The following is a 16,078-nucleotide window of genomic DNA, read 5'->3' as shown; positions in this document are numbered from 1 at the left end:
CCAGCCTTATTTCTCAAACTGCACTTGGTCCTTTTACAGTAGCCATAGAGGTAATAAAATGGTACTGGAAGGAATGAAGAGACAGAGAATGCAGTGGCACAAACATCAGCAAGGCTTCCCTAGCAAACAAAATGCCTGATCAGTAATTTTAGTGACACAACCACCAAGACCTGAGTTAAGTTTTGTACTTCTTGCTTTTGTATATTTATGCATCCATTCTATACTTTGCTATACTTTCATCCATCCATCCTTTGCAGCTATCTCTGTTGGTGATGATAACTACAGAAATCCAGGAGAGGTTCAGGATTGTTGTTTCCTTTTCTTTCACATCTTTTGCCTTTTTAATCTATGGAAATCAGTTTGCGTTAACGCATCAAATCCCACAGAGCATTGCCTAGGCAGGTAACTTGCCATGCTCAGAGCTCACTTTATGGTCTGAATTATTTGCAGATGACACTAAGCTGGGGGCAGATGTGGCTGGGTTGGAGGGCAGAAGGGCTCTGCAGCAGGACCTTGACCGCCTGGACAGATGGGCAGAGGCCAAGGGGATGGAGTTCAATAGCTCCAAGTGCAGGGTACTGCACTTTGGCCACAACAACCCCATGGAGAGATACAGGCTGGGGTCAGAGTGGCTGAGAGCAGCCAGACAGAGAGGGATCTGGGGGTGCTGATTGATACCCACCTGAACATGAGCCAGCAGTGTGCCCAGGTGGCCAAGAGAGCCAGTGGCATCCTGGCCTGCATCAGCAATGGTGTGGCCAGCAGGAGCAGGGAGGTCATTCTGCCCCTGTACTCTGCACTGGTTAGACCACACCTTGAGTGCTGTGTTCAGTTCTGGGCCCCCCAGTTTAGGAGGGACATTGAGATGCTTGAGTGTGTCCAGAGAAGGGCAACGAGGCTGGGGAGAGGCCTTGAGCACAGCCCTACGAGGAGAGGCTGAGGGAGCTGGGATTGGTTAGCCTGGAGAAGAGGAGGCTCAGGGGAGACCTCATTGCTGTCTACAACTACCTGAGCGATGGTCGTGACCAGGAGGAGGTTGCTCTCTTCTCTCAGGTGGCCAGCACCAGAACAAGAGGACACAGCCTCAGGCTGTGCCAGGGGAGATTTAGGCTGGAGGTGAGGAGAAAGTTCTTCCCTGAGAGAGTCATTGGACACTGGAATGGGCTGCCCGGGGAGGTGGTGGAGTCGCCGTCCCTGGAGCTTTTCAAGGCAGGACTGGACGTGGCACTTGGTGCCATGGTCTGGCCTTGAGCTCTGTGCTAAAGGGTTGGACTTGATGCTCTGTGAGGTCTCTTCCAACCCTGATGATGCTGTGATACTGTGATTAACTGTGTGCTGTTTGACAGCAAATAGCAGTAAGTGTGGTCGGTGGTTGGAGCTGTTTGCATAAAAAGAATTGACTGTTTTTCTTTCACTAAGATAATGAGCTTCAGCCCTCAGGATCTGCGGAGACGTTTGTGGGTTATTTTCCCTGGTGAAGAAGGCTTAGATTATGGAGGTGTTGCAAGGTAAACTAAACTGAAATTGCAAAGAATACTTCTTTTTTTTCTGCAAGTTGTTGATGTGGAGACTTCCCAAAAGCAAACAGTTCAACTGCAGTGCTCTCAAAATGTTAGTGAGGTTTATTGCTTGTCATCCCTGAGAGTGATCTGAAGAGACAGTTCCTTCAGGTGCACGGCTGCCTTAAACCTGTGTAAAGTTATGTTCAGTTTGAGTTAGGACTTGCTTTAATGGTCTCTGTGATTAAAGAGGTGCAGAAATTACTGTGAGAGCTGGAGCTGTTCAGCCTAGAGAAGATAAGGCTCCAGGGAGACCTTAGAGCAGCCCTCCAGTAGCTGAAGTGGACTACAGGAAAGTCGGGGAGGGACCTTAGACAAAGGCTTGTAGGGATAGGAGAGGCAGTGGCTTGAAGCTTGAGGAGAGTAGATTGAGACTGGAGATGAGGAAGAAATTCTTCACAGTGAGGGTGGTGAAACACTGACCCAGATGGCCCAGGGAGGTTATGGCTGCCCCCTCCCTGCAAGTGTTCAGGACCAGACTGGATTAGGCCTTGAGCAACCTGGGCTAGTGGGAGGTGTCCCTGCTTATGGCAGGGGGGTTGGAACTGGATGATCTTCAAGGTCCCTTCTAACCTAAGCCATTCTATGAACCCTTAGTATCCAAGTAGAGATTTAGTGAAAAAGTGAATAAAAACCTACTTTGAAGACTCAAATCCTTATTAGAATGGCACCTGTGTTAATTAGCAGTCCCTAAAGCCCCATGGTTTTAATCAGTGGTAGGCTTTTAATCTGCTTATTTAGATCTGGATGTTTTTCATCCAAACCATTGCAAATTCATTCCTAACCTGTGTTAGTTGCAGTTTGGGCTAGAATTGCTGTTTGGTAAAGATGTCACTTGGCACCTATGTGCCACTAAGTTCCTAAGTTGGGGCTCTTCAGAAGGCTTTGAGGAGACCTTGGAGTAGCCTTCCAGCATCTGAAGGGAGCTACAGGAGGGCTGGGGATGGACTATTGACAAGGCCTTGTAATGACAGGAGCAGGAAGAATGGGTTTGAAGTGGCAGAGGGGAGTTAGAAAGTGGATGTTAGGAAGAAGTTGTTTGCAGTGAGGGTGGTGAGAGACTGGCACAGGTCGAGAGTGGTGAGACATTGGCACAGGTTGAGGGTGGTGAGAGACTGGCACAGGTTGGGGATGGTGAGACACTGGCAGAGGTTGAGGGTGGTGAGATACTGGCACAAATTGAGGGTGGTGAGACACTGGCACAGGTTGCCCAGGGAGGTTGTGGAGCACAGAAGCACCCAACGTGATCTTTGATCACGTTGGGTGCTTCTGTGCTCCACAACCTCCCTGGTGGTGTTCAGGACCAGGTTGGATGAGCCCTTGAGCAACCTGTTCTAGTGGCAGGTGCCCCTGCCTATGGCAGGAGGTTGGAACAGGCTGAGCTTTGAGCTCCCTTCCAACCTAACCCCTTCTATGATAACTCAGACATGAGGTAGCTTAAAACTACTTCTTTTTGGTTCGTCCCATTTAATTTATTTTGAATGTGTCTTTATTGTTTGTGTGATTACAGGGAATGGTTCTTTCTGTTGTCACATGAAGTTTTGAACCCAATGTATTGCCTGTTTGAATATGCAGGGAAAGATAACTACTGCTTACAGATAAATCCAGCCTCTTACATTAACCCAGACCACTTGAAATACTTCCGATTCATTGGGAGATTCATTGCCATGGTAAGTCCCAAAAGGAGTTCTCCTGAGTAAAGGTTGTGGCAGCAGGTGGAGGATTGAACAATGAATTTTGGAGGTGAAGCTATGTCTTGGTTCTAATTTAGATTTCCCAGAGACTCCAATAGAGTTGATAGAACCAGTAACATTTTCTAGGATGCCCTTCCCTCTTCCCCCTTCTTTCCCAAAGGAAAAGGAATTAGATGGAGAGAGAGGAAAGCTAAAGCAGACCCAAATAAATAATGTCAGTGTGATTTGGAATTAAAAGGAGAAAAGTTTAACAGTAAATAAAAGGTATATGAGGTAGGGGAGTTACAAAGGTATAGGGAAGGGGAAATAAGATACAAAGTATGTAAAGATACAACCAGATTTGATGGCAGTGGGGTTATGTCCACCTCGTGGTGATGATGGCCACATGGTAAGACAAAGAGCAGCAGGAAAACAGGAGTGGTGATGCTGGCAGGCAGGCAGGGAGAGAGAGAGAGAACAGGAGGTTCCCCCTGCTTTTGTGGATCTTAGGAAGGGGGGGGTGCCCTGACCATCACCTGGTTAGGGAAGTTACAGAGGTATAGGGAAGGGAGAACAAGATCCAAAACATGTTCATATCCAGCCAGATGTTAATGGCAGTGGGGGTTTGTCTCCCTCCAGGGTGATGGCCCCGTGGTGAAACGAGAAGCAGGAACAGGATGGGGGTTGCTGTTGAGCAGGGGTGCAGGGAGATGGAGAGCAAACAGGGAGTCCCCCTGCTTTTATGGGTCTTAGACAGGAAGGAGGAGTGGGCTAACCACCATCACCTGCTAGTGTTCAGACCCACCCCTGGGGAGGGGGTCAATACCACCTGGAGTCAGGTTCAAGATCGCTCTGCCCAGGAGGGTTAAGCTGTACAAGCAATTATCAGCGAGGGATGGGCTGGAGAAGAGGAGGCTCTGAGGTGACCTTATTGTGGCCTTACAGTATCTGAAGGGGGCCTACAAAAAAGCTGGGGAGGGACTTCTCAGGATATCAGGGAGTGACAGGACTGGGGGGAATGGAGCAAAGCTGGAGGTGGATGGGTTCAGGCTGGATGTGAGGAGGAAGTTGTTGGTGATGAGAGTGGTGAGAGGCTGGAATGGGTTGCCCAGGGAGGGGGTTGAGGCCCCATGGCTGGAGGTGTTTAAGGCCAGGCTGGATGGGGCTTGTGTGCAGCCTGCTCTAGGGTAGGGTGTCCCTGGGCATGGCAGGGGAGTTGGAACTGGCTGCTCCTTGTGGTCCCTTCCAACCCTGCCTGATTCTATGATCCTTGGTGTAAGTTCATTCAGCCTGTTAACAGTTGCAATGTTCTGGAGCGTTTCCATTCTTCAGCTGTCAAAGTTGATTGGTACAGAGTAGAGAATTGTTGGCATAGTAAATGCTTGATCATGCCTGGCATTTATTTTGTCTGTTTTCATGTCCTTTCAGGCATTGTTCCATGGGAAATTCATTGACACTGGTTTCTCTCTGCCCTTCTATAAAAGGATCCTAAACAAGCCAGTGGGACTCAAGGATTTAGAATCTGTTGACCCAGAGTTTTACAACTCTCTCATCTGGGTAAAGTGAGTTTGATTTGATTTTGTTCTTGAAGTGGCAATACAGTGGCTTTGAGTCTATTCCCTTGTGCCAGGAAGCAGGTGGAAATGTATTGCTATAACCCCCACTGGAAAGTTTAACACATCAATTGAAGAGCACTGCTGCCCTTTTTACTGGGATTTTAGATACACAAAGTATAATTTTACACTTCAAAGCCTCTTCTGGTCCCTTGAATCTTCTGCACAGCATCTGGCATTCTATTTCTGATGGGCTTCAGTAGACATTATACAGATGTGGCAGTCTTGAACACCATTCTCAAAACAGCTGGAGTGAATTCCACTGAGACCTCAAACAACTCAGCACAATTCCACTCAGTGTTTCTCTCCCTACTACGTGTTTAGGGAAGAGAAGTTGAGTGCTATAATAACGTGAAGGTAACAAATGTAGTTCAGTAAATCCTTCTGCTAGTCAGACTTGATGTTTGATTTAGAGGTTGATACCAAAGATTTAATGCTTTTAAGTTAGTGTTCATGCATTTCCCCAACTCTCCTTGGGATTTTTGCTCCAAGCTGAATGAGACTTTCTGGTGGCCTTCCAGTATCTGAAGGGGGCCTACAGGTAGGCTGGGGAGGGACTACTGACAAGGTCTTGGAATGACAGGACAAGGGGTAATGGGTTTAAAGTGGCAGAGGGGAGATTGAAACTGGATGTTAGGAAAGGGTTATTTGCAGTGAGGGTGGTGAGACACTGGCACAGGTTTCCCAGGGAGGTAGTGGAGCACAGAAGCACAGAATGTAATCAGAGATCACATTCTGTGCTTCTGTGCTCCACTACCTCCCTGGAGGTGTTTGAGACCAGGCTGGATGAGTCCTCAAGTGACCTGTTCTAGTGGGAGTTGTCCCTGCCTATGGCAGGGGGTAGGAACAGGCTGAGCTTTGAGGTCCCTTCCAACTAGAACCATTCTGTGATTCCTCGCTGCATCCTTGGCAGCCATCTGGCTATCCTACCTTACAGGGTCACAGGATGGTAGGGATTTGAAGGGGCCTCTGGAGATCTTCCAGTCCAAGCCCTGACAGAGCAGGAGCAGAGAATGCAGTGCAGGACACACAGGAACACATCCAGACAGGGCTGGGAAGGCTCCAGAGAAGGAGGCTCCACAACCTCTCTGGGCAGCCTGTGCCAGGGCTCTGGGACCCTTCCAGCCAAGAAGTTCTTCCCCATGTTGAGCTGCAACCTCCTGTGCTGCAGTTTCCCTCCCTTGCCCTTGTCCTGTGGCAGGGCACAGGTGAGCAGAGGCTGTCCCTGTGCCTCCCTTCCTGCCCTCCAGCCCTCAGCTATCTACAGACATTGCTCAGGTCCCCTCTCAGCCTGGTATGATCTGGTATAGGTGATCCTGTTCTGGCAGGAGGGTTGGACTGGCTGATGTTTGAAAGGTCCCTTCCAGCCCCTAACCTTCTGTCCTTCTGTGATAGGTAATTCATGCAGAGCACAGAGGCTTTCTGGATGGTAGCACCAGGCTGTGGCTGGTAAATGTAAGAGCTGATGAAAACTTCATGTGTGCACATTGGTAGTGAGTCAGTACTTGGTGCAAACCATCCACAAAGGAACATTTCCTTTCTTTAGCTCCAAACCCTTAAACTTCTTCATGCCCATCCCCTCTGAGGAGTGTGAAGTCTCAACACACTCTCACTCCAAATGACATGAGTTTGGTTTTTTTTTTCCTTCCAGAGAAAATGACATTGAAGAATGTGGCTTGGAAATGTTTTTCTCAGTGGATAAAGAAATTCTAGGTGAAATCAAAAGCCATGATTTGAAGCCAAATGGTAGCAACATCCTAGTCACAGAAGAAAACAAAGAGGAATACATCAGGTGAGCCTGAAGGAGGACTTGAAAATACTTTTTATCTCCTTTTTCTTTCTTTAGCTCTAGCAAGAAAAGATTAACTATGAAATCAGAAGCATCATTCACCACCACTCTCTGGGCCCAGCACTCCAGCCAGTTACTGACCCATACCAGAGTGAATCTGTACAAGCCAGGAGCTCCTGTGCCAGGAGCTGCTTGTGGCAGATGGTGTCAAAGGCTTTGCCGCAGGCCAGGCAGACTCCATCCACACTCACCAGGCAGGAACCTGATTATGATCAGGAGCTCAGGTTGGTCAGGCAGGATCTTCCCTTCCTAAACCCATGCTGGCTGGGCCTGATCCCTTGGCCATCCTGTAGGTGCTTTGTGATGGCACTCAGGATGACCTGTTCCATGCCCTTGCCTTGACTTCAGCTGTCCTGGCAGGTTAGGCTTGCCTTCAGCATACCTGCTTCTGCCTGGGCTCAGGTTCTTTGGGTCTCCTGCCTGCTTCTCACACAGTCACAGAATGTGTGCAAGCACACTTCCCTACCTCCTCACCATCTGCCTAGCACCAAAGCAGATGTCCTCTAAGGAGTGAACTTGATGCAATTCATTCTCCACACAACCACCACTAAGGGCTAGACTGCTGTTTGCCAAGGAAGTAGGAACACATGGAGAAAGATGCACCCATTCCAGGTGCCCCCCACCAGAGACCATGCTGCACAGCTGGGCACTGCCTGGAGCCAACTGCAACAACACCACAGAATGTTAGAGGTTAGAAAGGACCTCCAGAGATTGAGTCCAAGCCAAAAGCAGCATCACCCAGGGTAGTCTGCACAGGAATGCATCCAGGTGGGTTTGGAAAGTTTCCATAGAGGGAGACTCCACAACCTCTCTGAGCAGCCTGCTCCAAGCCTCCAGCACCATCACACCAAAACAAATTTCTTCTCATGTTGAGGTGAAACCTTCTCTGTTCCAGCTTTTATCCATTGTTCCTTGCCTTATTACTGCTCACCACCCAGAAGAGCTTGGCCCCCTCCACCTGCCCCCCACTGCTCAGAGATTTGTACATGTTGATCAGATCCCCTCTCAGCCCTCTCCAGACTAAGCAGCCCCAGGGCTCTCAGTCTGCCTCCATAGGGGAGATGCTCAAGTCCTCCAGTCATCCTCATGGCTCTCCATCAGACTCTGTCCAGCTGATCCCTGCCTCTCCTGAACTGGGGAGCCCAAAACTGGACAAAGTATTCCAGGGCAGTGTAGAGGGGGAGAAGAACCTCCCTAGTCCTGCTGGCCATATTTTTCTTGATGTACCCCAGGATGCCATTGGCTCTCTTGGCCACAAGGGCACATTTTTACCCTTACATTAATGGGGAGTGGCCTTTCTACCACAGAGCAAAGTTTCATGGTGAACAGAAGCAAAAATGGATCTTTCCAAATGGCCAGAGCTGTTCCTTGGTAAGCCAGCAGTCCTCTTTATCTTCAGCAGGACAACCTGACCTAGCTTTTACCTTCTGGCTAATGACTGAGATTTCTGGGGGCAATGTTAGACAAATCTAGCTCTGCATTTTGGGGTTTTTTTGGTTCCTTTCTTCAGGTACCTGGAGACTGCTGTGCTCTCATTAATGAGTAGATGCTGCCTCTTCTTTGAGTCTAAAATACTTTCCCTTGGAAACACAGGGGTTTCACTTCAAGAAAACACAGAATTGCTTGCACAGGACAAAGGTGTCACAGATTGCATTGGCTTGGAAGGGACCCTCAAAGGTCATCTTGTCCAACCTCTCTGCAGTCAGCAGGGACACCTCCAACTAGATCAGGCTGCCCAGGGCCACATTAAATCTGATCTTGAACCACATCCCTGGGCAGCCAGTATTTCAGCACTCTCACTGTGCAGAACTTCCTCCTGGTGTCCAGCCTAAGTCTCCCCTGCTCCAGCTTCAGACCACTGCCCCTCAGCCCATCACCACAAGCCCTTCCAAACACTCCCCTGAAATGATACAATGCTCTATCCCTAGAACTTTCTGAACTTCCCTTTTTTCCAGTCTTTTACTTTGTTGCCCAGCTCCTCCTAAGTCAGGGAAGCAAAGATCTGAGCTTGGCTTAGCACAGGCCCTTTTAATTATCTTTCTGTGTGTCTTCTTTTCCAGGCTAGTAGCAGAATGGAGACTTTCCCGAGGTGTTGAGGAGCAGACACAGGCTTTCTTTGAAGGCTTCAATGAAATTCTGCCACAGCAGTATTTGCAGTATTTTGATGCTAAGGAGCTGGAGGTAAGAGATTGTTTGGCTGTTGCCAAATGCAGGTGGGTACACAGCAAACACTTCACCTGCAGTCATTATGTCTGAAGAGCAGAGCTCACCAAGGCTGACAACTCTGTTGTGAGAGGAACTTCATGAAGTGCTATTTGGTTCCTGTGTTCACCTTCACCTTTCCTACTGACATATTTCTAAAGGCCAAGATTCATAGAATCATAGAATGGTTTGAGTTGGAAGTGACCTCAAAGATCACCCAGTTCCAACTTCCCTGCCATGGGCAGGGACACCTCTTGCTAGCCCAGGTTGCTCAAGGCCTCATCCAGCCTGCCCTTCAATGCCTCCAGGCAGGGGGCATCCACAGCCTTCCTGGGCAACCTGTGCCAGTGTCTCACTTACCTTACTGTAAAGAACTTCTTCCTCATCTCCAGTCTGAATCTCCCCTCCTTGAGCTTCAGCCTGGTCCCCCCTCGAGCTTCAGCCTGGTCTCCCCTTGAGCTTCAATTCAGTCACCTTTCATCCCTTCACTACAAGCCCTTGTAGAAGGTCCCTTCCCAGCCTTCCTCAGGCACTGGAGGGCTGCTATTCTGCCAGTAAAGAATGATCAGATTGCTCTTGTGTTCCTCAGCAATTTGATTTGCCTGTGTTCAAAGAATGAGTAACTTGACAGAAGGGAGATAGAACCAGATGGGCAGTGGATGACCACATGTGGACAGCACCAGGTTCTAGATGGTTTTGGTCTCTCCAAATTGCACTTCCTGAGGCACCTATTAGATTTTAAAAGAGAAAACTATAACCCCAAAGCATTATTTTCCTAGCAGAGAATTGTGTGGCTGGGCAGTGATAAATTGTTCCTGCCTGGAGTGTCTAAACACAAGCAATTGGTCATTGTTTTCCTCACAGGGATGCTTTCTGTCTTGTGGCTTCTCTGAATGCCCTTCACAAGCACTCCTCATCCCTCACTCTAAGTTTTGGATGTGGTTTCAAATTAAACCCAAGAACTCCTGTTGGGGTGAGTCCAGAGGAAGGCCACAATGAGCCTGGAGCACCTCTGCTGTGAGGATAGGCTGAGGGAGGTGGAGGTGTTCAGCCTGGAGAAGAGAAGGCTCTAGGGGGGACCTTAGTAATATGTGAAGGGGATCCTACAGGGAGGCTGCAGAGGGTCTGCTTATGAGGGTGTCTAGAGACAGGACAAAGGTTTGAAGCTGAGGGAGAGCAGGCTTAGACTGGAGCTGAGGAAATCATTTTTCAGTGCAAGGGTAGTGAGACTCTGGAAGGTGCAGCCCTGAGTGGTTGTGGATGCCTCTTCCCTGGAGGTATTCAAGGCCAGACTGGATGAGGCCCTGAGCAGCCAAGTCTGTCTGAGAGATGTCCCTGCCCATGGCAGGGAGGTTGGAGAAGATGATCTCTGTGGTGCCTTCCAATCTAAACCATTCTGATTCCATGAGCTGTCATTGCAGATGCCTCTGAGTGTGACTGCAGTTGGTAGTCATTTTTTCACGTGTGGGAAGCTGTAGAATGAAAGTTATGACTTCTACTCAGGTTTATTTCCCTTTTCCTCCCCTAAAGGTGCTTCTGTGTGGAATGCAAGAAATTGACTTGACTGACTGGCAGAGGCACACCATTTACAGGCACTACACCAGGACCAGCAGACAGATCGTGTGGTTCTGGCAGGTTTGTACACTTAGCTTTCTTCTCAGACCAACAGCAGTTACAGAGCACAGCTCCAGCTTGGTAAACAACAGTCAGAAACCCTGAAGAGGTGTGGGAGTGAATTGTGTCACTGTAATCCAGCTGGTCCCAGCAGTCCTGTGCTTCCTTGGTCTGTGGATGTAAGTGGTGATAAGATCTGAATGTCAAATCTAGACCTGAAGGTTGATTTCAATTCCTGTTTTTCAGTTTGTGAAAGAAATAGACAATGAGAAGAGAATGAGGCTCTTGCAGTTTGTGACTGGAACATGCAGATTGCCAGTGGGAGGATTTGCTGACCTCATGGGTATGCATTAACAGTGCCACTAAAGCACCCAGTTACATGTTACACACACCTGGAGTGTTGCATCCAGTTCTGGGCTCCCCAGATCAAGAGGGACAGGGATATACTGAAGAGTGTCCAAGGGAGGCTGTGAGGATGATGAAGGGAGAGTGATTTGCCATTGGAATGGGCTGCCCAGGGAGGTGTTCAAGGAAAGACTGCATGTGGCACTTAGTGCCATGGTCTGGTTGACTGGCTAGGACTGGGTGCTAGGTTGGGCTGGATGAGCTTGGAGCTCTCTTCCAACTTGGTTGATTCTATGATCTGTCTGATGGGGAAAGGCTGAGAGCCCTGGGGCTGGTTAGTCTGGAGAAAAGAAGGCTGAGGGGAGAGCTTATCAATGTCTGTAAATACCTGAAGGGTGGGTGTCAAGAAGAAGGGGCCAGGCTCTGCTCAGTGGTGCCCTGTGATGGGACATGGAGCAATGGACACAAACTGGAACCCAGGGAGTTCCTTCTCAACATGAGGAGAAACTTGTTTGATCTGAGGGTGCTGGAGGCCTGGAGCAGGCTGCCCAGAGAGGCTGTGGGGTCTCCTTCTCTGGAGGCTTTCAAGCCCCATCTGGATGTGTTCCTGTGTGACCTGCCCTGGGTGACCCTGCCCTGGCAGGGGGGTTGGACTTAATGATCTCCAGAGGTCCCTTCCAACCTTACCCTTCTGTCAGCACTGAGTGCTGGGACAGCACAGAATGGCTGCGGCAGGAATCATCCTCCCAAAGTCCTTCTGTTCTCAGTACTGCAAAGATCACTTCACACATCTCCCTCTGGGCAGGTGCAGAGAACTCCTTGCCAGGCCATGCAGGAGAAGTCAGGTAGCTACTACAACAAACCCCTCCTTCTCTGGAGGCATTCAAAACCCATCTGGATGTGTTCCTGGGTGACCCTGCTCTGGCAGGGATGTTGGACTTGTTCTCCAGAAGTCCCTTCCAGCCCCTGTTTCTGTGGTATGATTATGGGCAATGTAAATGAATTCTCTAGTGAGTGCTGTTTGTAAGCTTTGCATGTACTTGAGCTGTGATGGAAGAAGAGCTGGAGGGAAAGCTTCACCTTTTTGTAGCTAGACCTATGCCTTGTTTGTTTGGATTTCTTACAGGGAGCAATGGACCCCAGAAGTTCTGTATTGAGAAAGTTGGAAAGGAAAACTGGTTACCTAGAAGTCACACCTGGTGAGTAGGCAGCAGACCAGAGCACTGCTGCTGTTCTGCTTCTGCTGACAGCAATCTGCCTGGGGCTGTGGGAAAAGCACACACTGAGTTACACCAGAAAACTTGGCTGCCAAGAAAGAGCTGAGCTTTGGAAGGCTCTTCTGGCCTGGGGTAGATTCCCTGGGCAGGTAGAGATGGGTGAGAAATTGTATCCCTCGAGGATACAACTGGAACCAGTGCTGTTCACTCTCTTCATCAGTGCTATGGACAGTGAGATTGAGGGGCACCCTCAGCAGCTCTGCAGGTGACACCAAGCTGAGTGCTGTGGTTGATGAGACTGAAGGACAGGATGGAATCCAGAGGGCCTTGGAGAGGTGGCTGAGGAGACCCTTAGGAGGTTCAGTAAGGGAAAGTGCAAGGTTCTGCACCCAAGTCAAGGCAACCCTCAATATCAGTCCAGTCTGGGGGATGATGAGATTGAGAGCAGCCCTGCAGAAAAGGATTTGGGGGTTCTGATGAATGAGAAGCTGGACAGGAGCCAGCAATGGGCACTGACAGCACAGAAGACCGATGGCAATCTGGGCTGCATCCAAAGTAGCATGGCCAGAGATGGAGAGAGGGGATCCTGCCCCTCTGCTCTGCTCAGACCTCACTTAAGGAGCTGTGTCCATCTCTGGGGTCCCCAAAACAGGAGAGACATGGACCTGCTGGAGAAGGCTCAGAGGAGGGTGACAAAGATGCTCAGAGGGCTGGAGAGCCTCTCTTATGGGGACAGGCTGGGAGAGTTGGGGCTGTTCAGCCTGGAGAGGAGAAGGCTCTGGGGAGACCTTAGAGCAACATTTCAGTATCTGATGGGGGCCTACTGGAAGACTGAGGAGGGACTGTTCAGAAGGGCCTGTGGGGATAGGACAAGGGACAATGGTTTGAGACTGAAGTAGGGGAGATTTAGGTTGGACATTAGGAGGAGGTTCTGCACAATGAGGGTGGTGAGATGTTGGAACAGGTTGCCCAGAAGTGGTTGAGGCCCCACCCCTGAAGACATTCAAGATCAGACTTGCTGTGGCCCTGGGCAGCCTCATTTAGTTGCTGCCTGTAGGTGATTTGGACAAAATGGCCCTTGGGGGGTCCCCTCCAACCCGAGGCAATCTGTGAATTCCATGGATTTGTGTAGCACTGCAAAGTTCTCACCAGCAGCATGGAGAGATTGGGGCTGCTCTGTGTTAGCACTCCACTCCACCTTGCTAGCAGTGGCCACATGGACACTTGCTCTTCCCTAGGGAAAAGGTAGCTTCTGCTCAGGTCCATCTGTGGATAGTAAGAACAGCCAAACTTAACATCTCAGATGTGAATGGTGACCCTAACCATGGAGCATAGGGTAGTGATACTGCTCACCAAGTGCACAGCATTGCTAAAGTGGCACTGTTCAAGCTCTTGAACAGGGACATAGAACTGCTTGAGAGAGTCCAGCACAGAGCCAGAAAGCTGCTGAAGGGAATGGCACAGCTCTGTTAGGAGGAGAGCCTGAGGGAGCTGGGGCTGTGCTGCTGGCAGAGGAGGAGCTGAGAGGCGACCTCAGCAGTGGTTATCAGTGTGTGCAGGTGAGTGGCAGGAGGCTGAGCCAGGCTCTGCTGGGTGATGCCCAGGGACAGCACAAGGGGCTCTGGTGGAAGCTGAGGCAGAGGAAGCTTCATTTTAATATGAAGAGGAATTTTTTTGCCTGTGAGGGTGACAGAGCCCTGGAACAGGCTGCCCAGGGGGGTTGTGGAGTCTCCCTCTCTGGAGAGATGTGTCCCTATGTGATCTGGTCTAGGCGATGCTGCTCTGGCAAGGAGGTTGGACTGGCTGAGCTTTGGAGGTCCCTTCCAGCCCCTGCCATTCTGCTCTCAGGAATCCATAAATCTCTGTCAGTTGTCAGCCCTTCACCAGAACATGGGTCCAGGTGTCCAGCTCCACAGCACACAGTTGAATTGCCCATAGATTTTCTCTTTCACTGCTGAAGTCTTCCCTTTGCTTTCAGTTTCAATCGCTTAGACCTTCCACCCTATAAGAATTACGAGCAGCTGAAGGAGAAGCTGCTCTTTGCCATCGAGGAGACAGAAGGATTTGGGCAAGAGTAGCTGAAATTTGCACCTTGAAGAATGTGAACTCAGCACGATGCAACGTTCTTCACTTCTGCTTGTTGCACACTTCCTTGTAAAGTAGACTTGACTTGGATTTATTTAACCGTACTAAGGTGTGAGTAAGAGGATGTAATCCTGAGGTTCTCTCCAAATTAACTCTGGATTCCTACTGAGCACTTTCAGAAATCAAATGAGCAATCAGCTATGGCTACAAATGACTTCTTCTGCCCTAAGTAGAGGTTTGAATACAGCTTTGGGCTCTGCTTTGTTGTACCATTCATTAGGTGGAATGCGTCCTTTAACGACTGACAGGTTTTTAACAATAGGTTTCCTCTTTCCTTTTTTAGTAGCATTTTTTGCTACTGATGCACTGGGAAGTTGATTGGTAGCTGCAGTGCTGCAGCAGCATCCTAAGCCTCTTTGCAGCAGAGTGAGTCCAGCCAGCTTGTAACCATCCTCTGTGGACTGTGAGCAAATCCATTGTGTAAGCTCTTTTTACTAACTCCAAGCGTGGCCAGACTGTTTGCTTTTCCCCCCTTCACCCAGGGGCTGCTCACATGCCAGCTGGACTCGAGCTGCTCTTTAAGGGGATGTCAACCTGTGGCACAACTCCAGGGCATAGCTTTGCTTTGGTTAGGGTTTTTGGTTTTCTTTCCTTTGGCCCAACCCTGCTAAGTTCAGCAAAACAAACTCCTGCCCAAAGCGACTGGAAACCTTTCTGTGTGCCCTCAGAAGACTTCTGAGCTGTTTTCTGTGTCACACATGTAACTCTTACATCAATACTAGCACTGTGGTACTTCACTTGTTCTGCAAAAGACAAGGCCAGCTGGGGCTGCAGTGGCTCCAGCTGGGGCTGCAGTGGCTCCAGTTGGGATTGCTGCCTGCAGACTGGTGTTCCTCGTCTGGTGTCGGTGGGTGTGCTTCTCAGTGTTGCTATTCTTACTTGTTGCAGTCAGCTTTGCTCTGAAGACCTTCTTGGGCTCTCAGGAGGGAGGTACAAAGCAAATGGATTCAGAAAAATGATAATCCTTTATCACTGTTGTTGCTGATAGGTGATACTCTGGCTGAGGCTATAGGAAACTCAGACATGGATTCCAGCTGTTGGAACAGCTGGAACATCAGGAAATAGTCCTGTAAAGACTGAAGCTGAAGTTTTGAGGGGAAGGTTTCTAAGCTAATGCATCCTAAGCTGCTTATGGCTAAGTAACTTTTATAGTGAGTTCCTATTGGATTAAGAACCTTTTTACTTCATTTTAGAATCAATTCTCTTCTGGTTTACAGTAACCTTTTGCATTCTACTGCTCCTTTAGACTGAATGCACTTTTTGGGTATGCTCTTTCCCTTGTCTGAAGGGAGGAAAACAAACGTCAATGAGATAAGCTGTTAGCTACAGTGAGAGAGGTGAGACTTGAAGTAGCATGGCTATGGTCAACTCATTCCCTTGTCTGAAAGGAGAACAACCTTCAGTGAGGTGAGCTGTTAGCTACAGTGAGAGAGGTGAGACTTGAAGTGTAGCATGGCTATGGTCAGCTCTTTTGTTGTCTGAAAGGAGAACAACCTTCAGTGAGGTGAGCTGTTAGCTACAGTGAGAGAGGTGAGACTTGAAGTGTAGCATGGCTATGGTCAGCTCTTTTGTTGTCTGAAAGGAGGAGAAAACCTTCAGTGAGGTGAGCTGTTAGCTACAGTGAGGTGAGACTTGAAGTGTAGCATGGCTATGGTCAACTCTTGTTGTCTGAAAGGAGGTGAACAACCTTCAGCGAGGTGAGCTGTTAGCTACAGTGAGAGAGACTTGAAGTGGCATGGCTATGGTCAGCTCTTTTGTTGTCTGAAAGGAGGTGAACAACCTTCAGCGAGGTGAGCTGTTGGGCACAGTGAGAGAGGTGAGACTTGAAGTCTCATGTAGCACATACTAAAGCATAACTGCA

At 49.2% G+C, this 16,078-nt stretch overlaps 1 protein-coding gene across 6 annotated transcripts in view; it reads left to right on the top strand.

Moving 5' to 3' along the window:
* The window catches only part of ITCH (itchy E3 ubiquitin protein ligase), a 94,941-nt gene extending 80,524 nt beyond the window's left edge, over positions 1 to 14,417 (top strand). For all 6 annotated transcript variants that reach the window (XM_064167386.1, XM_064167392.1, XM_064167388.1 and 3 more), the window contains 9 exons: positions 1,420 to 1,508; positions 3,070 to 3,229; positions 4,661 to 4,794; positions 6,497 to 6,637; positions 8,755 to 8,875; positions 10,427 to 10,531; positions 10,757 to 10,853; positions 11,982 to 12,054; positions 14,051 to 14,417. In XM_064167386.1, the coding sequence (XP_064023456.1) occupies positions 1,420 to 1,508; positions 3,070 to 3,229; positions 4,661 to 4,794; positions 6,497 to 6,637; positions 8,755 to 8,875; positions 10,427 to 10,531; positions 10,757 to 10,853; positions 11,982 to 12,054; positions 14,051 to 14,150 (1,020 nt within the window). In that variant the 3' untranslated portion in view covers positions 14,151 to 14,417. The remainder of the gene's footprint in view (positions 1 to 1,419; positions 1,509 to 3,069; positions 3,230 to 4,660; positions 4,795 to 6,496; positions 6,638 to 8,754; positions 8,876 to 10,426; positions 10,532 to 10,756; positions 10,854 to 11,981; positions 12,055 to 14,050) is intronic.
* Positions 14,418 to 16,078: the final 1,661 nt, after the last annotated feature.

This window comes from Pogoniulus pusillus, chromosome 29 (genome assembly GCF_015220805.1).
Source record: "Pogoniulus pusillus isolate bPogPus1 chromosome 29, bPogPus1.pri, whole genome shotgun sequence".
Classification (NCBI taxonomy): Eukaryota; Metazoa; Chordata; class Aves; order Piciformes; family Lybiidae; genus Pogoniulus; species Pogoniulus pusillus.
The sequence above is the reverse complement of the archived record's forward strand: the minus strand, read 5'-3'. Positions and strand labels throughout refer to the sequence as shown.